Below are 22,740 nucleotides of genomic sequence, written 5' to 3' on the forward strand. Positions count from 1 at the left end.
TGATCAGAATTTGTGTCACAGTAGTCATAATTCTATATTTGCCTGTTAAAATGCCGCAGGGCTTTCGGGTGACAGTCCATTGCATGTGTAGTATACCTTCTTTCCATTATCCATTAAATTTTGCTTAATAAATTGTTACTGGGAAAATTTCTAAGAAAGGAAAAAAAGCAGATTTGTATTTCTTTGTATAAGTGACTTTTCAGCATTGTCATTTTTAACTTCTTCTATACGTACAGTAGATCTCAAAACCAAAAGTCTTAAAGTTCACTGTATTATAGAGTGGTCAAAGTGACAAAGTGAATGGAAGGGACAGTATGGAAAATGTAAGTGAATGAAACGTTATAGTTTTAATGGCAGTAGGAGAAGTGACACTTGGTGTACCAGACCACTGGTATTATATAAAATGTAAAAAAAACAGTGGCACCAAGAAATAATATTCCATATATTAAGCATATATTCTCTATAAACATCTAGTAATGTTGCTTGGTTAGAAATATGTGTGATATAACACAAAATGGTAACTAATATAGCCAGGGCTGCCAAGAGGAATTCAGGGCCCCGTTACAACAAATTCATGGGGTCCCCCTTATAGTGGAGTACGGCAAAAAAATTTGCGCCGCCGTTTCAGGGGTGTGGTCATGCATTTGGGCACGTGGCAAATTCACCATTGGGGCGTGGCTAACACATCAAAATCACTAGGCTCTCCATTCGCCAGAGCGTCACATATGTCCAAGCACTCCTGACTTTCAGGACATCTAGCACCACAGTGTAGTATACAAAGAATGCAGTGTGTACACAAAGAGTTCAGTCTTGGCCTGCACCTTACATTGGGCACAACACTCACCAAAAATTGCCATTGTCCCTACTAGAATCACAATATTAAACATACTGTCCTGCTCTCTCCTACCTGTTCTTCTTACTTTCACTACCAGTGGCTGCAGGTTTCTTTAGCTGCGGCTTGTCTGGATCCTGGAATGCTGGGGGCCCTATTTGGGGAAAAAATGGCTACATTTAAATAATTCCAAACAACCCTGGCGTTATATTAATACCACCCACGATTAATAATTAGGCCTTCCTCCAGCTCCAATATTACAATAATGTGCCCCTTCATCATCGCCATGCCTTATGATCACGCTGCGCCCTCCATGCTGCTTTTGCCCCCTTCACCTGGCTCCCCTTCATCACACTATACTATACTGCTCCCCCCCTTTTTCAATCCCACTGTGCCATGCCCCCCTTTTTAACCCCACTGTGCCATGCCCCCCCCCCGTTTTTAACCCCTCTGTGCCATGCCCCCCCCGTTTTTTAACCCCTCTGTGCCATGCTGCCCCCCTTGTTTTTTAACCCCTCTCTGTCAGACTGACTTAATGCTGGGTATGACATAATGACGTCACACCCGGCATTCAGTCTGAATGGAGCACAGAGCAGCAGAGAGGAGGGACGCCGGCGCCGCGATCACGTGAGTGTGTTTTTTTTTGTTGTTTTTTTTAAACTACCATCACACACAGCTTGACCAGAGGGTTTTGGTGTAAGCAGATAGATGCACCTACAAAAAAGTACAGAGACTGCACACAGTCACACGCACCAAAAAGTAGGACAGTCAGGGGTATTATCAACATTTATTTATATAGTGCCAGCAAATTTCGTAGCGCTTTACAATTGGGAACAAACATTAATAAAACAATACTGGGTAATACATACACACAGAGAGGTAAGAGAACCCTGCTTGCAAGCTTACAATCTATGGGACAATGTGAGTTTGAAACACAAGGGCATGTGCTACATCATATTGCACATTGGATCAGCTAGAATGCAAAGGTAAAAGTATTGATTGAGCTGTGTGATCAGTCACACAGCAATGTTGGTCAGAGGGTTGTTGTCTTGTGTTAGCTGTGTAGAGGTTGGTAATATGGCAACCTAGGGAGATTAAGATGCTGATTGAGGAATATCATAAGCTTGTCTGAAGAGGAGGGTTTTCAGAGAACGCTTGAAGGTTTGAAGACTAGAGGAAAGTCTTACGGTGCGAGGGAGGGAATTCCACAATGTGGGTGCAGCCCGAAAAAAGTCCTGTAACCGGGAATTTATTAACTTTGCTTAAAGTTGTAAAAATCTACACTATAACCATAGCAACCAGTCAGACATTTGTTTACATTGGGAAACCTGCACTATAATAACTCATTTCTGGTTGGTTGCTATAGTTTTATTACAGATTTGCAACATTCTACAAATTTGTGTCAAAAAAGCAAAAGAATAGACACATAATGGAGTACCCAGCCTACCCATCCAACAGTAATATAATGGATTACTTTCCCAAAGAGACCAGCTAAAAAGGTATTTTCCAGGAAATAAAATATCTAGCATATGATTTGATATATGAAAAAAAAAATACAAAAGTTACCTGCACATGTACCAGTTTAATGCATTTTAATTGAAACCTTTTATTAAAAACTATATTTTCAATTAATGATTTGTATGATCATGGTGCTACATATGACATGGTTGAGATTTGACCATGCACACTTAGAGTTTAATTTTGATTGTTTAGTTTGCCTACACGCAGAGATGCACATGTTTTCAAGCGCTAAGCAATCGGAATGATTGAGCAAAATATGTTTTGTAATAGATTTGCATTTTGGCATTTTTTTTTAGCATTAAAACACACAGCTGTAATTGTAAGATCTTTATGAATGTGATCATACAGCAAATCAAAGTTGTGCATTTGTGGGTGCTCTTTTGAAAAGTTGGCTCCAACATCAATAAATATCAGATACTGCATACACCCAATGATATAGGTGTGTATTTTAAATTAAAGAGCCAATATTGGCATATGTGACTACAAAACAGTTAGCATGTCCAAGCATGATCTAATCAAAAGTAATTTAATAATTTTTGAGAATCTTCCTGGCATGTGACCACTGTCAAGTACAGAACAGCTGGATGTGTCCAATGGTGGGTGTGTGTGGCCAAAGTGAAAAGTAATCTAACTCGTAGGTCAAATATGCAATTCACATTGTCCAAGATGGGGCCAGCATTACAGTACAGTTTGACCCTGTATTTGCCTACATTGTTTGTTTCCCCCATGTTTCAAAGCAGTTCACAGCTTTGACTAAAGTCAAAATACTCAAAAAGCTTACTCACACAGCATGTCTCTAAATCTCTTTGGAATGGGAAAATAAGAGGTGTTAGTTGCAAACCTCTCTCCTTGTTTAAATAAACTGCAGTGTAAATGTGTTTTTGTTTTTTTAAGAGAATGTTATTATTTGCATTTGTCTATAGGTATCACTGGCACTGTGCTTTATTTTGATGTTTGGAAATTCTATGCTGTTGACGTCCTATTATGCATCTTCCCTAATAGTTATTTGTGTAAGTATTTTGCGTAAATATGTTTATCAAATGTGTTCATTTGTTTGGTTTATTTATAAAGCAATTTTATCCAAATACTACTGTATCCTATTCCTTATTTATGTTTTCCATTTGATTCATGGAGATCTAAGACTTGTCCTGTTACATACTTTCCTAATTAAGGATAAATATGTTGCATACATTTCCTAATTAAGCATAAATATGTGTATAACTGACATGGATTCTCTGTATGACTTCAATTTGTGGCATGGATTCAACAAGGAGGTGAAAATATTCCTTGGAGCTTTTGGTCCATGTAGACATGATAGCATAACTAAGTTGAACCAACTTGAGATGATGTGTGCTTTGTGACATTGGGCTTTATCCTGCTGGAACTAAGCATTAGAAGATGAGTTACTTGAAGTTTCCGTAGAACATTTAGACTGCTTATTGCTCCTATTTTCTGTCAAGTATAATACACACATATTGGAGGTAAAAGTTTTGTTAATAACAAACTGATTATTTTTTTTTATCATTTGTAAACATCAATCCAACTTTAGTTTTCACAATTTCATATTGAAATAACCTTTGTAGCAATTTGACGACCTGTTGAATCATGTGTGTTTCCTAAAAAAACATTTGTCTACAGATTATTGTTAGGAACAGAAACTTTTTGAAACTTGAAAAGATGGAATTTATAAGTTGGGTAAGTTTTTGCATGGCTTTTGTAGTGTGCATTATGTCATTTCTCATTGTGGTGTTTCACCAATCCTTTGTTGTATGTGTGCCTTTCATACCAAAATAATACATGTAATCGTTATTGTGTGAACACACAACTTACTTTTTAAGCATGTTACATTATCACAGCTGTAAAACGGATTCTGATTGTTTCGCTGAAGCTTAGATTTAATGGGCCTCCATTATTAGAATCGTTTCCTTCTTTTATGGGTTTCCCTGAAGTTAACTAGTTATTTTGTTTTGACAGTAACTGACTGTAAAGCTGTAGTCATATATAGTAGTTTTGTGCTTTCTAATGCTATGCAACTTCCACCCTTAAAAGGATAATAAACTTTGTTATAAACAAAAGATGGCTTTGACTTTTGTCTGTAAATATTCAATAAATTATATGGACAATATTATATTTCTCCATGTTTACTGTTTTTTTAGGGTTTGTTTATAAGGGTCTTTAAATGCATCATGTCAGTGTGTCTCCAATTTCTCTAGCCTCCTTTTAATCAGGCTAAGACACCCTGCAGCCAATCACAGCATTAGAATGGTCAAAACTACACAAAGTATTTTAGGAGGTGACTGTGCTCATCTTGTGGAAGATAGTGATTGTTAGTGAAGACAGGGCTCCATATAACATATACAAAGTTATGATGCGACAAGGGTAATGTGGGCAATCAAATAGCCAAAGATTGAGGGTTAAATTGTGGAGGAACAGGGTCCCAAACAGCACAGAGTAGTGATGTAAGGCTCATGTCAAACATATGCAGGAAGTTTGAGGCGCAACTCTCCTCTACATAAAACAAAGTTCTATTCAAAATAATATTGCAATTAGCTATTTGCACTTTTTTTAAAAAATTTTTTAATGTTATTACATTAGTGATTTCATCAATTCACCCATTTTAAGAGAGTGACTTTTATACTAATTATTTCTGTAAGATATAGCAACAAATAAAATTGTTTAGTCAATTTATTACTGAATGACAAGCCTCAGTACAGGTTTCTGGTAAATCCTTGACGTTCAGCATGATTAATTGCAACTCAAATTCACTAGTTGTTAACTGGTATCCAAAAAAATAGTGTTCAATACTTGTCAAAGAACAGTAACCTGAAATAATTCTAATAAGTTTGTTATATATGGAAGTGCTTTTTTTTTTTTATGTTTGCTTTTAGATATTACAGGTGTTGATTTGGATGCTGGGTACTGTCGTCTTGAAAGCAGTAACATCAATGATACTTGGTGTTAGAGATGATGTGAGTATCATCATTTTGATGTATTTATATTCACAGCAATTAATGTACAATTTGTTAGTTAACGTGGTCTGCAACACCTTTTCTGTGTTTGGGATGGTGAACACTTGTACAAAAAATGACCCCATCCCTGGTAGTGCAAGCCATGAAATTTCAAAGGTTCTGAAAGACTGTTCTAGGTCTAATTTGTAATCCTTTGCTGTCCAAGAAATTGGTTCTGCAGCTGAATCCAGAAAACATTATCGTCCTTAAAAATATCCTCATACCTTACTTTTCTGAGTACTTCAAGATTATTACTATTTTTTTTTAAAGAGATCTATTTTTTTAATCAACCTTTCAAATAAGATCACCACTACAACCCATCTAGTTTTACTACATAATTTATGAATCACTCTTATATTCTTTGAATTGTTTCCTCCCTGCTTCTTTTTCAAGACTGCAGTTACAATATCAGTATCTTTTATTTGATTGTTCATTTATTTTGCTCTTCTTTAGATCGGTGTCCAATTTCATGATGTCATTAAATAGTAGGTTTAGCTCATCCTATTGCTGTAATATGAAAGCAGCAAGATAGGTCAGTATAGATAAATATCCACATGTTACTTGTGTTGTCAGTTAGCAATGGAGATACTTTACCATCCCAGTTATCCTCCTGAATTATTTTCTTTTAATAAATTTTAATGCTTCATTAAAAAAGTGGATGATGAATTTGTGACCGGGTTACTGGTCCGAAAGTAGTTTAGGCTCAACACCAGATGCAACACACAGTTATTGAAGATGAACTCTGATAAATCAAACAATCAGACCAACAATTCTGAATGTCCGTGACAATTTCCCCAAAATCTGTGCAGATGTGCATGTGTATTCCTTTATCATATCAAAGAATCTGGTCCTTGTGCTATTGTTTCCTTTACAGATTGATGCTGCTCTGAGTTATCTCTCTCAAAACAAAGAGCAACCCATCCAGTTAGGACTCTGTCTATTTATCTTGCCTGTTGAATTAAACACACAACCCCTGATGCACGACCATGATGGCTCCCCCAAAGGAAGCATTAGAAAACCTGTTATTCTCACTCATTATGTTCACCATGTGCCGCAGCATGATTCCAAATCAAAGTGGCCTTCCCAAGCAGAGTGACTCGCCAACTTATAATGGCTGCTCAGGCTATTTTCAGCGTGAAATCTTTTTTTCCTAGATCTCCTTTTGATCGAGTTCAGTCTCAGTGTGCCTCCAGTAATGGGATCCCTGCTGCAACGTGTCATCAATTTTCTTTAGTCTTGATTTGACCACACTGTTGTGTCCAATCTTCTCTTTATCCTAGTCATGTGCCCTGTGATGTAACAGGTCTACAGCTGTTGCCGCAGCAATGGCTCCTGTGGCACTTGCAAGACCAGATTGCTGGTAATGTATGCCTTGTTGTATACTTGTCGAGTAATTCCAGATGGAATATATTATGCTCCTTTCTCCCCCTCTCCACTTCATCACCTTTATCACCTTGTTTGGAACACATTTGGCCACATCTTTAACCATCAAATCATCCAAAACATCTGCTGATATACAGTAGTTATAGGGCCATTCACTGCAATTGTTATCACAAAATTTAAGATTCCTTCCTTCTACACATTTGCTTACTTTTTTGGGCAAATTCTGCTCATAGATATCTGCTAGCAAACAATCAGTTTATTATTGTTAGTAATTTTGAAGACATTTACATTTTTTCCATTTCTTCTCTGGTGAGGCCTTTGAACAAACAGGTCAATAAGATCCTTTTATTTTTTCTTATTGGTATTTATATTAGGGATACAGAAAGCAAAATGGGGAGGGTGGGGAAACGGCAGAATGGAGGGAAGGGAGGGTACATAGGAACACAAAAATGTAATGTCCTCAACATATCCTGAATATATGGAGAACAAAGACTGTTTGCGGTAGATGTTATCTCATTCAGATACTTCAAGATAATCTGACTGTGATGTTTGGGGTTACTCTATAAGCAGAGGGGTCATGGCCAGCGAGATTAAATTTGAGTGAACGCTGGAGGTCCCCTTACACTCAGTGGTGTACACATGTCAATCAATCCATTTTATTAGCGGAGAGGAGGGTAATGTAGAACACAGTGTTCCCACCATCTCCTTTTCAAAACTATATTGTACCTTGGCAATAACTCTCTGTAAAGCAGGCAAAACAGAAGATTTTCACGCTTGAGCAATAGTGGTACTTGCTGCTGTCAGGATATGATGAAAACACATTAGCGTGTAGAGGGAATTGAGGGCAATAGAGGTGTAGGAGGTGCACTTCAGGCACTGGGGGAAGGGTTTGCTTAGTGACCTTATTGGTGAGTGCAAAATGGTTGGATAAGTGGACAGCTCCAGAAAACATGTAGTAAGTCACCCTTTGTGTTGCATTGATGCCAGCAGAACTTTGACTGGGCAGGCCACATCTTATGTAAATGGACTGGAGTGAGATAGAGTCTGTTGAGTAGTTTTATGGACATTTCACAATGATTTAGACATGCGATAAGAGTTCAGAAAGATAGTTTCCTAATTTTGTCCTCCACAGTGGGAGGGAAGGAGAAGCTGTACCAAAATGCTATTCCAGCTTTGTTGTCACCTTTCGTCAATTTTGTGAGCAGCATGGTGGGAGGTGGTAAAAAAGTTAAGCCTTGTTGGGGAGGGAGGAAAGTCCGTGTCTAATCTGAAGATATTTAAAGAAGTCTCAGGTTGGTAAATGGAACTTTTCTTGCGTTTGTAGAAAAGAAAGCAGGCCTTGGTCATTAAATAAGTTAGTGATTGTGATTATACTGTTATCCCGCCATACGGTGAGATTAATATCTGGGATTAGCTTTTATACGGCTATTATCGAGAGATTTCTAGTAGGGATATTTATATCAGGATTAGTCGCTAGTGTTTTAACCCACATCACTTGGGAGTCTCTAGCCGTCCAAGGCAATAGGGCGCTAGCGGTTCCCCAAGATTTGGGAACCCAAAGTAGGTCAGCTAGGAAATAATATACACTTTTTGTAATTTTGTTTTTTCTTTCTTTTTTTTTTTTAAAGAAAATATTGTTTTGTTTTTTCTTCTGGGCATTACATCTCTATGAAAGTCATAAAATGCAGGTATACAAGTTGAATGAATATACAAACCTCATCATGGCTGCACTTGAACTTAAGTGAACTTTGATTGGCTGTTGGCAGTGAAGAGCAGAGGCAAACAGTGCAGTTTATGACCAAGCTGGTTACTTTTTTCTTTGCCAGAATCTTGTAGTGGTTCTCCAGTGTGGCCACTATCTTTGTTATACTATTGGTAAAAAACTCCTTGAAGCTAAAAGTGACCGCTGGAAACCTGCAACCAGCGTGATCTCACTTCAGAAGTGCTGCTTTAAATATTTTCTTTTAAATATATTCTTTTGGAATAAGTGTAAAGTTTAACTTGTAACTTGTTTCTTTTTGTTTCAGGCACATATTTTCAACATACTCAAGTCAAAGTTTACTAGTTACAAGGATTTTGACACATTGATGTATACCTGTGCACCTGAGTTTGACTTCATGGAGACAGAGGTACTGTTTCACTATTTAGATCAAATGGTTGTCCACCCTTTGGACATTTCTTGCTGCTTAGGGAATCCTCATGTACACGTTTACTGGTGTGCTTTCTCTACAGGGCGTCTGCCATTACCAAATTGTTGCATGGTTTGGTGGACCTAACCAACGCTAGTCGTTCAAGCAGTTAGAGCTGTATGTAGTAAATGCTGCCCCTTATTGAATTGATTTTGGCTTAAGTTTATTTTGGAGCCATGCTTGCTGTATACATATTGAGATAGGTTTGAATCTCCTGCACAGTTCTCACTTCAAACTCTTTCGTTTGATAGCTATCGGCACTGGCGGTGCATGACTAAACTTCTGTAACCTTAGGGATTGCCAATGAAGGAACACATGGAGGGATATTTCCCTAAGTAAGATTAGCTGTCCAAAGTTGAACAACTGCTTTAAAGGATGAAATAGCAATAAGCTGATAAAGGATCGAACTCCTTCCTGGCAAAAGGGTATATAAGTGTGTGTGTGTGTGTGTGTATATATATATATATATATATATATATATATATATATATATATATATATATATATATATATATATGTATATATATTATATACACACACACACACACACACGGTATGCTATATGGACAAAAGTATTTGGCCACATCTGTTACTGTTGAATTGAGGTGTTTCAATCAGACCCGTTGCCAGAGGTGTGTAAAATCAAGCACCTAGCTATGCAGTCTCCATTTGCAAACATTTGTGATCCAAAATGGGTCATTCTGAAGAGCTCAGTGACTTCAAGCGTGGTACTGCAATATGACGGTTCTTGAAATTTCATCCCTGCTGGATATTCCACGGTCAACTGTAGGGATATTATTAGAAGGTGTAAGCGTTTAGGAACAACAGCAACTCGGCCACGAATCGGGAGGACGCGTAAAATCACAGAGCGGGGTCAACGACTGCTAAGGCGCAAGGTGGGTAAAAGTCAGCAACGCTTTGCTGATTCCATAGCTGAAGCGTTCCGAACTTCCAGCATTAATGCAAGCACAAAAAACATGTAGTTGGAACTTAATGGAATGTGTTTTCATGGCCGAGCAGCTGCATGCAAGCCTCACATCACCAAAATCAATGCCAAGAGTCAGATGCAGCGCTGTAAAGCACACCGACACTGGACTGTGGATCAGTGGAAACTTGTTCTGTGGAGTGACAAATTATGCTTCTTTGTTTGCCAGTCAGATGGGCAAGTCTGGATTTGACGGATGCTAGGAGAACGTTACCTGACAGACTGCATTATGCCAACTGTAAAGTTTGGTGGAGGAGGGATAATGGTATGGGGCAGTTTGTCAGGGCTTGGGCTTATCTCCAGTGAAGTGCAATCTTAATGCTTCAGCATACCAAGTCATTTTGGACAATGTTATGATTCCAACTTTGTGGAAACAGTTTGGGGAAAGCCCCTTTTCTATTCCAACATGACTGTGCGGCAGTGCGCAAAGCAAGAACTACAAAGATATGGTTTGATAAGATCGGTGTAGAATAACTTGACTGGGCCGCACAGAGCTCTGACCTCAACCACATTGACCACCTTTGGGATGAACTTGAACAGAGATTGCGAGCCAGGCCTTCTTGTCCAACATCAGTTCCTGACCTCTTAATTGCTCTACAGAATGAATGGGCACAAATTTCCACAGAAACACTTCAACATCTTGTGGAAAGCCTTCCAGGAAGAGTGGAAGCTGTTATCACTGCAAAAGAGGGACCAACTCCATATTAAAGTCTATGTATTTAAATACAATGGCATTACAGTCCCTGTTAGTGCTTTGGTCAAGCGTCCGAATACTTTTGTCCTTATAGTTAGAGTATATATATATATATATAATGTGTGTGTGTATGTAGGTATGTATATTTCAAGATGTACGGATACATAGGGTTGTATTTCACCTCTAGGAGGTTGAGCTTTGGACTAAAAATCCTCTTTTTTTTTTCTCAAGTAGTAAGGAACCAAAACATTGTGGGTTATCTGAAAACCACCTGTGGGTTATTCAGTATGGTATTTGCCTAACTGTGGACCATTAATGTTGGGGCTATAGAAACCTTCATCTTTAACATGCATTCCTTAGAATTGGACATGCACACACCAAGGGAGGATGAACCTCACTTGTCTTTTCTACTCTTGCTCTCTAGCATAGGCAGTTACCTGAAAACTGAGGGAGGGCAGGGTGAGGAAGGAAGACAATTGAGCTTTGAAGAACAAGGTGCCAACATACCTCAACAGTCTTATAGGCATGGTTTAAAGTATCACTTCACTAGCTAACTAGTAATTTAAGTTTTGGGCTAAAGTATATGCGTTAAATAAAAGAAGAAATTCTGACTCCCATTTATTAAATTTTTTTGCTCCCATATACCTGTGTTATATACTTTATGTACTATATTGGCAAGCTTGTGTGGGGAAACATTATTATCTGCTCTATCAGGTAAAAATGCTCTAATAAAAAAAAAAAAGAGAGCATGTCATCAAATTGTATATTGACTTTTTTTTATATACTTCTTATTATATAGTTCCTTGTGCCCCTGCTTTGAGTGATTGAAGATGCCGTCCTGGGAGAGTGCATGACATAGAGAGCGAGCTTTAATACATTCTGTCTACGTCCCTGAAGAAGGCCCGTTTTTTTGTTTTATGTTTCTTACATGTTTCTTCCGGCCCAGTCCTGTCCTGGTTCATCTCTGACCTTACTCACCGATCCTTCTCTGTCACCACCTTTGGGTCTCTCTCCCCCCCACCCCCCCCCCCCCCCCCCCGTCCATCCTTCCAGTCGGGGTCCCTCAGGGCTCTGTTCTGGGACCCTTACTCTTCTCTATACACCTCCTCCCTGGGTGAACTCAGCTCCTTCGGCTTCAGCTACCACCTTCACGCTGACGACACTCAACTATACCTCTCATATCCTGATCTCTCTCCCTCCCTCCTCTCTAGGGTGTCCGCCTGCCTCTCTGCCATCTCCTCCTGGATGTCCTCTCGATTCCTCAAACTTAACCTTGCCAAAACTGAGCTCATAGTTTTTCCTCCCTCTCATACCTCATCCCCTTCTGACCTCTCCATCACTGTCGACAACACCTCTATCTCCCCTGTCCCCCAACTACGCTGCCTTGGTGTCATCCTTGACTCCTCTCTCTCCTTTGGCCCCCACATCCTCTCTCTTGCTAAATCCTGCCGCTTCCAGCTGCGTAACATCGCTTGCATCCGGCCCTTCCTCTCCCAAGATGCTACCAAATGCCTTATCTACTCTTTGATCATCTCCCGCCTGGACTACTGCAACCTCCTCCTCACTAGCCTCCCCCACTCTCATCTTGATCCCCTTCGATCTGTTCTTAACGCTGCAGCTAGGCTTATTTTCCTTTATCGCCGCTCCTCTTCTGTCTCCCCCTTCTACCTAGCCCTTCACTGGCTCCCATTCCCCTTCAGAATCCTCTTTAAGCTACTCACACTCACCTACAAGGCCCTCGCCAACTCCACTGCGCCCTACATCTCCACCCTCCTCTCTATTCATGCTCCATCCCGCCCTCTGCCTATGACCGTCGCCTCTCTTCCCCCTTTATAACCTCCTCCCACGCGCGTATCCAAGACTTCGCCCGCGCTGCCCCCCTCCACTGGAACAAGCTCCCTCCCTCCATCAGAACTTCCCCTAATCTGTCCAGTTTCAAACGGGCCCTAAAAACCCACCTTTTTCTTAAAGCCTTTCTGTCTCCCACTTAACTTCCTACCTTATCTTCTGCCTCCGTCCCCCTACTCTCCCTCTCTCCCCTGCGTCTCTCTGTCTGTCCACCCCTTCCCTTAAATTGTACGCTCCTATGAGCAGGGCCATCTCTCCTCGTGTTTCCACCACTTCTAACTCTGCTCTCCAGCTACTTTGCCCTCCTCCTCGAGGGTCCTCCACCCCACGTCAACTCTCGCTCCTTCCTCCCCCCTGGGGGTCTGCCTGCCTTTCGCGCCCTCCTTCTTGGGCCCCGTCATTTGCGGATCCTCCCTCCCCCTTCCCCGCCCTCTCTAGCTGTGCATTGAGCTTACGTAGTTGCTGTGCTTACTGTTTACTGTACTGTGCTGTTTCCCATTGTATTGTAATTTGTTTGTCTCTGTACGGCGCTGCGGACGCCTTGTGGCGCCTTATAAATAAAAATTAATAATAATAAATACATAGCGCATGTTCAGGTGAAGGTGCTATGTTATAAGCAAATTGAAGTCCGTGTAGAGTATGGTTAAAGGTTCTATTCTTAGGCTGTAAATACTATAGTTGTGTTTCTTCACTCTTGTGCATAACTTTTTCTTACTCTCAATCATTTTTTATGTTTCTGTTTGTAGACACCATGGAGATATTTCAAGACACTTCTACTTCCAGTTGTTTTACTTGTATTTCTCACCATATGTGTTCAGGTACGTGGCTGGAACAACAGCATAGTCGCATTCAATCACTTTATAATAAAATATGTTTACTTTCTCAGTGAATAAACAACTATGGCAGCTCTGGGCTAAATGCATTATCCCCTGACATTTAGTTTTTTTGTATGCTTCAGTTCATTTTTAGAGATACCGAAGTACTAAAATGGGCTGAAGAATAATTACATGCAGCTTTTGATGTAACACTTAAGCATAGGCTAATGTTTACCTTTGAATGAACACTGAAGTGCTGCAATGTCACACAGGTGACTACTGATTCTGATTTATCCAGTCAAATAGTGAGATAAATTGCATTTTAAAGGTGATGTGTTTAATTAGAATTTAACTACGGTATAAATATCTGTAAATTGTGAGTTCTATATAAAACAGCAGATGTCTTTAACATGTTTATGCCAGGACCAAGATTGCTATAGGTTTGTTATGTTATTGATAATAAAACATAGCTAAATATTAAAGTATCTACTTTTGCAACATAATATTAAAAAGATGAATATTAAATAGTTTATTATTGTTAGAACACAGTTGTTTTGTAAAACAAACCTTAAACACCAAGAACATTGATTTTAAGAATGAGATAAAAAGAAAAGGATCAAAATACATTCACATGAAATCTACACTGAATAAAAAAGCAGTTCCCTGTAACCTATTAAACCCACAAGTAGATGAAAATGCAGGCCACTTCCACTACTCTACAAGTCAGCTATTTCATGTTCCACTTTTAAAGACACAAATAAAATAAAAACAGCTGGATGGAGCACCCAGGAAATATGTGCTGGAGAGAACACTGGGTTCTCTCAATGATCTTGAAGGGTCATCTGACAATGACTCAGGGGATATCAGAGGAGATCCCAGGTCATTTAACCATGAAGTTGTGACTGTCCTCCTCAAACATTTTAATGGGGATTGATGTTACACCAGCTCCTTAATCTCTTCAATATTCATTTTCAATTCATATTTCCTCGGGTACCTTGCTGGTGTGGTTCCAGGGCATGTGAAGTATGGGCCGATGCCCTGCATAAGGATATGTAAGAGAAAATAAACATGCAGCATCTACTCAATGGCATTGTGGTCATGAGACATGAGATTGACTTCATATGTGGTGCATTACTAGACACAGTTACCCTTTCTGACAGAAGCTTTGCTTCATCTGTGATTGCTAGAAGAGCTCTCTGGCTGTGTCCTCGGGTGGCAGACCAACAAACAAAGAATTGCTTGTCCACACTTTGTTTTTAAAGCACTTTTCTCCTGGAGATAAACTTGACTAAGTGTTTCAAATGACACACAACTGATTAAATTGCTTGGCAAATATATTAAAATGTACTCAAGTTTTTACCCATTAGCAACATAAATAGTATGTATATGTATGTAATAGTATGTATATTTCTATTACTAAAAAGGTCATTGAGAAATGTGATTTGATAAAACATTATTTGTTGTGGTTTTTTTTTCAGATTATTAAAGATAGGTGGAAAAACATCCCAGGACAAGAAAACGAAGGGTATTTTTCTATTTTTAAACATAATAATAACTAATAATTTAAAGGGGTCATTTTAATTAGTAAGAAACATATAGGGGTAAATGTATCATACTCCGATTTGTACAAGTCGCCGGAAATCGGCGAGTTGACAGCTAAAATTTAAAGCGGCGCTGCCTTGTAAAGGCAAGTTTCCCTTAAGAAGACAGCGCCGCTTTAAATTTTAGCTGTCAACTCGCCGATTTCCGGCGACTTGTAGAAATCTTAGTATGATACATTTACCCCATAGTGTTCTTCGGGTATGCATAGTATCAATAATAGCTTATAACAAAAATGCCATATAATTGTATTTCACCAGCATTTTGAAAATTAATGGGGTGGGCAGGTCTGTGTAGTAGTTTTGGACAAGGTTTCTTCTATGATCATTAAAAGAAGGAAACCGAACCCCAAGACTTAATATTCACCAACTGGCAGTGCTTCTAGGCAGCGAATGGGACCAAAGCAATAAATGGTGATGATGGTACTAAAGGTTAATATTACAAAAAATAGTGGTGTCACTTCTACTCGTTCTTCATTTTCTGCCAAGTATTTGTAGAGCCATTGAATAAAAGCATTGAAATGACTGTAATCCGGAATAATTTCCATCCAGTATTTTAAAAGTGAGATGGCACGAAAGCTAATGGTAACCACTGAAAAAGACATTGAATGCTTTAAAAGCCTACTTGTGGGCACAGGGTGCCTGATATAGAAGCCATGAAGCATTCAAAATTACAAGATGCCCATGGCATAACTGTATTCTTAGTAAGGGCCTGCCAGAATCAATCATGTTATTTGGGTTTCCTTATTTTTCCCTATTTGCCTAACCTGTTTGCTTCCATGTATACTTTCTTTACCATCTAGAAGTGACAACAGATGTCTCTAGACACTTTTATGTATTTGTTAACACATATATATTGAATATGAGATATCTCATATCTCATTATAGTACAACATAGTTGTAACTTACAGCATATAACAAGTAGAGATCTGAAAGTTATGTCATAATGCAAAAACTTTTACTTAATGTCAGGAGTCTAAATTTTATAATATTCAATAGGAATGTATTTTTCATGTGGAAAGACTGAATCAAAGAGAGTTCTAATACTTTTTCAAAAGCATCTACTTAGAAAAATTTGATTCAGATCCAAATGGTAGATTTCTTATAGCCTGCAACGTGTTAGTAAATATTTATGTGTGCCCCTAATAAGTCTCATGCCTTTTATTGGATTATAGAAGCTAAACTTGTGAGCCTAATTAAAAGATACTTAATTATGGCTGGTGACTTTTAATTGAGATATTTTTTTGCAACTTTTAGCATCATTATTATTATTATTAACCTTTATACAGTGCCAACATATTGCACAGCTCTGTATATTAAGGGACTCATAATACAAACAAATTACATACAATGACATGAAAGTGAAGATGGCCCTGCCCACATAAGCCTCCAATCTAAAAAGTATGGGAAATTGATACTTCAGGTGATGGATTAACAATTTTAATTGGTGATGGAGAAAGTTTAAATAGACTTTAATGCATGTTATAGTGTGAACAGAGTAGCTGAGTTGGCTTAGCGTCTAATGATTTTGACAAATGTGCTGTTTTCATTTACAAACTCATTTGAATGAAGGCTGTGATAAATAACTAAGCAGAGCTAACTAGTCTGTGTTCCATATTTATTTTGATCTTATAATATACAGTGCAGCCTCTTTATAACACTACCACTAGATAAGCTCCGTTCCAAGTCGGCTCACTCTCTATCTCTACCTCCCTCCCCCATGATTGACAGACTGACGAAAAGCCCTAACAGGGGAGGAATAACCTTTTGGTATCAATACCTCCAATCTCTCACAGTCCCCATCACTACAACGTATTTTCTCAATACAACATGGGAAGAAATTGTGTTTATTCTATTATTATTATGTCACCATTTTTAACACTTTCTCACCATAACACCAGTTTAGGCCTGTGTTTTAAGCAGGTATTATAAAGAGGGAGCACTGTATATACATTTAAACAACAAGAAAATAATGGTTCTTTAAACTGGTTATTCAACTGCTTTGTGTAGCAGGCACTGTCACAGAATGTACAGAATGCATTTCTGAATACATTTTTAGATACTTTACAACTTCTTTTAATTAAATTGTATAGCTTCAAAACGGGGTTAATTAGGTAGGGTGGGGGGATGGGGGGAAGTTAGCCACTCACACTGGCCCACTAATTGAATACTGTTAACAATTAATGTGTTATATTTCTGGCCTTTCACAACTTCCCCAGCTGCAATGTCATGGGTGAGAAGAGGGGATGAACATAAGCAGGAGAGTTGTGCGTTCAGTGCTCATCAGTCAACTGAAAAGATAATGGGGCAAAGAGCTCTGCACAATATTTTAGAATGGCCCTTGCAATACATATGCAAAGTGACTGCACAGGGATTGGGTATGAAATTCTGGTGGTCAAAACTCGGACAGAAAAAATCCAGAAAACAAAAATGCCTTCAAGGACTAAATGTATATAGCCATATTTCCGACGCGAAATATGTTGACGTTCAATATTCTGACATGAAGACATTTCCGACAATGTTAAAATGTTGACATAATGTTAAATGTTGACGTATTTTCATCTGTTAACTGTAGAAATTTTTTTTATTTTAAGTTCATTACAATTTTTTTGTAATCTTAATAATCTTACATGTTATAGTGTAGAATTGTCCTTACGATGTTTAATACATTTTTTATTGAAAACCTAAACTACTAACAACTTATTATAAAAAAGTACCACACAGATGCATACCATAGCTTTATTCAAATTAAGGCTAATCGATCTGTATATGTCACTTTACCCATCTTTTCCTTACAATCACTGGTTCCAAAATCCCTTCCTTTATTTATAATCTGTAAGAATAAATTTAAAACAAATTATAAAAATATAAACAATAATTATGTATCTAAATCCGAGGTATGTCTGAATAATAATATAATCCTTTTCACAATATAAACAGGATATTTATTATCTTATAGGGAACTATAGCTATATGACGTGGCTAGTACTTAGTAAGGATATTTTTATGTCTCAAGCAAATTTGTTTAAATTGATCAACTATATTAGCCTCTACCACCTTTAATGTAAGGTTATTGCAATTACAAACTGTTCTGTGAAATCAGTATTCATTATATTTCAAATGAATATATTTCACTGCCGTTTCAATGCGTATCTTAACAATCTGTTTTTATTGTGCAGTTTGACTTCCAAACCAACAGTTTACCCAACAACATTATGGTAGTAACTATTTCAAATACATGCATAGTTTTGTTTGTGACATAAATTAACATGTATCAGTTAATTAGCTTTTTGTTTGATCAGTGAAATTGACAGGTGATTTATTTACTGAAATGATCTGCCTTTAAACATGCAGATTTGAGTCAAAGTGCAGTATAAAAGTAGATATCTACATGAGTTTGTCTATCTTGATTGAAAAATCACAGATTTATCTTCAGATCTGTGCTCTTCATCTGGTCCTCTAGTCTTTGAAGCTGGGTACATACTACAGGGTTTTTGTCCAATAATCGGCTCAACCAGCCACCATACGACCGCTCGTTTGAAAGTCAGGTCAGTGTGTGTAGTGACATGATGGTCGAAAGTCTGTTAAAATGGATGATTGTCGCCTCATTTGGTTGGTCGTACCGTTCAATATTTTCAATCCAATCTCCTTTCCGTTGTGTATAAATTTCCAAACTATCCACGACAATCCTCCGATACTTCCTCGACCTGGGGGGCGTGTGCATGTAAATTTGTTATACCTGTACCAGTCCCAGTGGTGCACATCACTGACTTTTGTTTTGTATACATGTGTTTTGCACCTGTCTGGTTGCAGACCATTACACTTAGCACTTGTAAAGCACGTGTGTTATTACCCTTTCCATCTATATTAGGAAAAAACAAAATTTTATGGTAGAATATGACAAGTGAAAAAAAAATATTACACTTTAAAGGTGCCACTGGTTTGTGGCAGAACAGTTCCAAACAGCATATACATTTCAACAAAAGTATTCTCAAGGTTTTAATTTTTTTTCTTGATGTCTGTTGTATTCCCTTTCATTGTTCCTGGAGCTTTAGAATGTTTTTTTTTCTCCTTCAAAACTTACATCGGATATGACGATGGTATCTAGGAAACAAGAAAATAAAAAATGTTTGCCATTGAACTTCTATAATTGTAATAAAGTTAAGATAAGTCTTAATCCAACACCAGAAATAGTCTCATTTGCTCGCCTTGCACACTGCTCGAGATCAGTTCGTGTTGTGGTCCCTCTGACACAATCGCAACAATAGCAGGCTGGTTATTATAACAGTACAGGTATGTGCCCAAAGCATTTAGTTGTCTACACATGTTCATTGAAATACCTTCATGTATAACTTCTTTCATATCCTGGTATTCAACATCAATTTTTTCTTGTTTGATAACAGGTGTTATATTAGTGGTATCTAAACAGGCCTTCTCACCGTTAATTCTTTGATCTGACAAAAAAAAAATCCATGTTACAAATCCGGCATTTGCATTGCTTCATGTGAAACTAGAATGAAATAGACTACACGTGCTACTCATTTTTTTTAATGTTTCTACAAATTCGCTCCAGTCTCCTTTCCTCTTTATTTTTAAAGTCCGACCACCTCTTCTGGACTTGGAATTTATTTATTTTCTTTCCAAGTTTTTCCTTCAGTAATTGCAGTAGTTTTTTGCATTATCAGTTCCTTTCTAATTATTAACTTTTCTGTACTTTCGCTTTTGACAGTCGTAGTCGTACTGGTCCAGTATTTTTACCATCATCTCCACCTCTCTTTAGCTCATTGACTTTGCTCTTTTAACTGCAGTAAATTTTATTTCTTTGTCTTCTTGAACATCTCCATCCCCCACCTTAACTTTTTCAACATTTTTTGGCACTTCAAGCACCATCTCTGACTGGGTCACCGTCTCCATAGCTGCAACCCCCACTGACACCTCCTCACCTGCCATCTTCTCACGTTCCTCGGCGCCAGACAGGCTACTCTGTAATTTTATATACTCAGACATGGTCGTTCGTTTCTGCTGTGTACACATCAGCGATGATGCTCACAGAGAATGGAGCATTGTGGGTGATGCCTATTCGTGTATAATAACCTTGTGTATGGAGATTTTTTTGCTATAACTTTATCCCGTACAGGACCATTACATACAAAGGGATTTTACCAGCGTTTTTAGCTGTACATTCGTTCACATATACTGTAAGTTCTTTTTGATTGGTGCATATATGTGTGCTTGCATTGCTTTATTGTACACCACAGATGTAAAATATGTTTATTTTTATTGTAGCCAAACAGAACACAATGGCTTACAAAAGAAATGCTGACCTAATGAAGGATTTTATTGAGACTTACAGGGCTCACCCATGTTTGTGGAAAGCCAAATCCAAAGATTATTCAAGCAGAATGATGCGTAACGTGGCGATGCTAGCGTTGGTAAAAGCATGTCTGCTACATCACCCTGGAGTAACTGTGGAATGGGCAAAAAGCAAGATCCAGAACCTTAGGGCTGTGTATAAAAAATAATTAAATAATGTTGATGCCGCCAAAAAATCAGGAGCTGCAGCTGAAGACGTGTTTGTGCCAAAGCTATGGTACTTTGATATGTTACACTTTGTGAGGGACTTAGAAACATCACGTACATCCATTAGCAGCATGCCCACAGACAGCTGTTCATCCACAGAGGTAGACCAAGCATATGATATACCTGCAAGCAGCACAGTAAGTACAGTACAGTATGATGTTGTTATGTAACAGGTTTATTCATGTTAAAAGAATCAACAAAACAATGAAAATACATAACATGTATATAAACACTTGTCATAAGCAATCATTCTGCCATGGCATGACACCATCCCCGTTGAAATACGTAAGGTACGCCCCCTGATTTAATTTAGCCAATGTACTACTATTTCTAGAATGTCCACACTCTAATGTTGTCAAGCCCACTACTTCCATGTCCTCGGCATTCGTGTCCACATAGGCCTGAGTGGTACGTCCACTGTTTATTTTACGCCGTAGAAAGTTATGCAGAACACAATAGGCCATCACTACTTTGTCAACTTTGTCCAAATGCAGGTTTATGGCAGAATTAAAACCTCGGAACCTGTTACTTAGAATACCAAAGGCATTTTCAACTACACGCCGAGCACATGACAGTCTGTAATTAAATATACGCCTTTCAATGCTCAAGTTTCTTTGTGAGTACAGTTTTAATACACTGTTGTGCAATGCAAAGGCGTCATCTGCCACAAACACAAAGTTTAGTTCATATTTTGTGCTACTCCGAAATGGATTGTTCAGAGCATTGTTTTGTGGTTTGTTATGGAAGTAGTATGCTCCAATGCACTTCCACCTGAGACTCTTCCATTTTTTCCAATGTCCACAAATAAGAATTCATCCACTATGGCCATTAAAATAATGCTAAAAAATCCTTTATAATTGAAGTAGAAAGATCCACTGTTTGATGGTGGCATACTTCTGACATGTTTGCCATCAACGGCACCACCGCAACTTGGAAAATTCAATGGCCTCTCAAAGTTTTCGGCTAATACTTTCCAATCTTCTTCTGTCGATGGAAAGTGAAACATAAAGACGTGTAAATAGGTTACATTTGAACATGCATGCAATTACATACTCTCATTATTTTTATTTTGCTATTTTTCAGCTTGCACTCCTGTCTGAAGGCCTCTTGCTGGATGCTGCAGACCAGGAAGATACAACAAGTAATAGCAATGCACGTGAAAGCCAGCTATCTGCTGATAGCCAGGATGTGACCGAAGCTGGTACACTTGCAAAAAACAATCAGAAGCGAAAGAGACGTAGAATAAGGGAAATAAAAGAAAGTGATGCACTAGCAGAAAAGATGCTTGATTGCGCTAACGCTCTGATGACAAAAAAAAAGCAACAGGACACATTTGATTTCCTGGGAGCAACAATAGCTAGCAAAATGAGAAGTAGCAGCAAGCGCATACAAGATGAAATGGAGCGGCTGGTGTGTGACCTTATGTGTAGGGCTACTGCTGAAGATTTGTGGTCGGACACAGGTATTTCCACATCTAACCGCAGACACAAACAATCATAAACATTTCAAACAGCACAGTTGCAGCATGCTACCATGGGCGGACAAAGCGTAATGTCTCAACTGTGTATGACATCCACACCAATAGCATCAGGAAGGATACTACATTGCTCTGGGGACACATCTGGAATGGACACAAGTGAAATTTTGCACTTACAACAATTATAAACTAAATGTATTTTTTCAATTTTATGTATGGTAATAAACCTCCTATTTTTTTTTATAATGCATGCTATTGCTTTTTACCAACCTTCATATACTGATCACAGAGAACTTTGATGATAGCATCACAGGTGTCGGGTATTATGATACCATGAGCTTGAGGTGAAATAGCTGTGCTGTATTTCAGATCTGCCAGTGTCCTCCCTGTTGCCAAAAATCTTCGCGTTGCCACCAGTCTTTGCTCTGGCGGTATGGATCTCCTTAAATGGGTGTTCTCCCTCTGGTTAAGAGGAGTTACTAGTTGGAGCAGTTCCTGAAAAGTGGCATCATTCATACGAAGGGAATTCTTAAATTCATCTGGGTTATTGTCCCGTATCTCCTGTAGCAGGGGCATACGAGAGAACGTGTCTCTCCTCTTGAACCAGTCTTTGCTCCAACAAGATCTATTCTTTCTCCTTATTTCTCTTTGGTTTCGTATTGGAAGTCTTCTTGCCACAGCAAGCAGGAAAAGTGCAGTTGCTTTTTCTTAGCCTGGTGGCTAAGTTGTTAGCACTTCTGCCTTACAGCACTGAGGTCATGTGTTCAATTCCCGACCATGGCCTTATCTGTGAGGAGTGTGTATGTTCTC

The 22,740-nt window shown here is 38.5% G+C and overlaps 1 protein-coding gene across 1 annotated transcript in view; it reads left to right on the forward strand.

Annotated features, from left to right (window-relative positions):
* The window catches only part of DPY19L1 (dpy-19 like C-mannosyltransferase 1), a 153,224-nt gene that overhangs the window by 80,203 nt on the left and 50,281 nt on the right, over window positions 1-22,740 (forward strand). The window contains exons 11-16 of the mRNA XM_075212580.1: window positions 3,277-3,363; window positions 3,992-4,048; window positions 5,242-5,322; window positions 8,772-8,873; window positions 13,207-13,278; window positions 14,754-14,800. Of these exons, the coding sequence (XP_075068681.1) occupies window positions 3,277-3,363; window positions 3,992-4,048; window positions 5,242-5,322; window positions 8,772-8,873; window positions 13,207-13,278; window positions 14,754-14,800 (446 nt within the window). The remainder of the gene's footprint in view (window positions 1-3,276; window positions 3,364-3,991; window positions 4,049-5,241; window positions 5,323-8,771; window positions 8,874-13,206; window positions 13,279-14,753; window positions 14,801-22,740) is intronic.

Source organism: Mixophyes fleayi, chromosome 5 (genome assembly GCF_038048845.1).
Source record: "Mixophyes fleayi isolate aMixFle1 chromosome 5, aMixFle1.hap1, whole genome shotgun sequence".
NCBI classification, from domain to species: Eukaryota; Metazoa; Chordata; class Amphibia; order Anura; family Limnodynastidae; genus Mixophyes; species Mixophyes fleayi.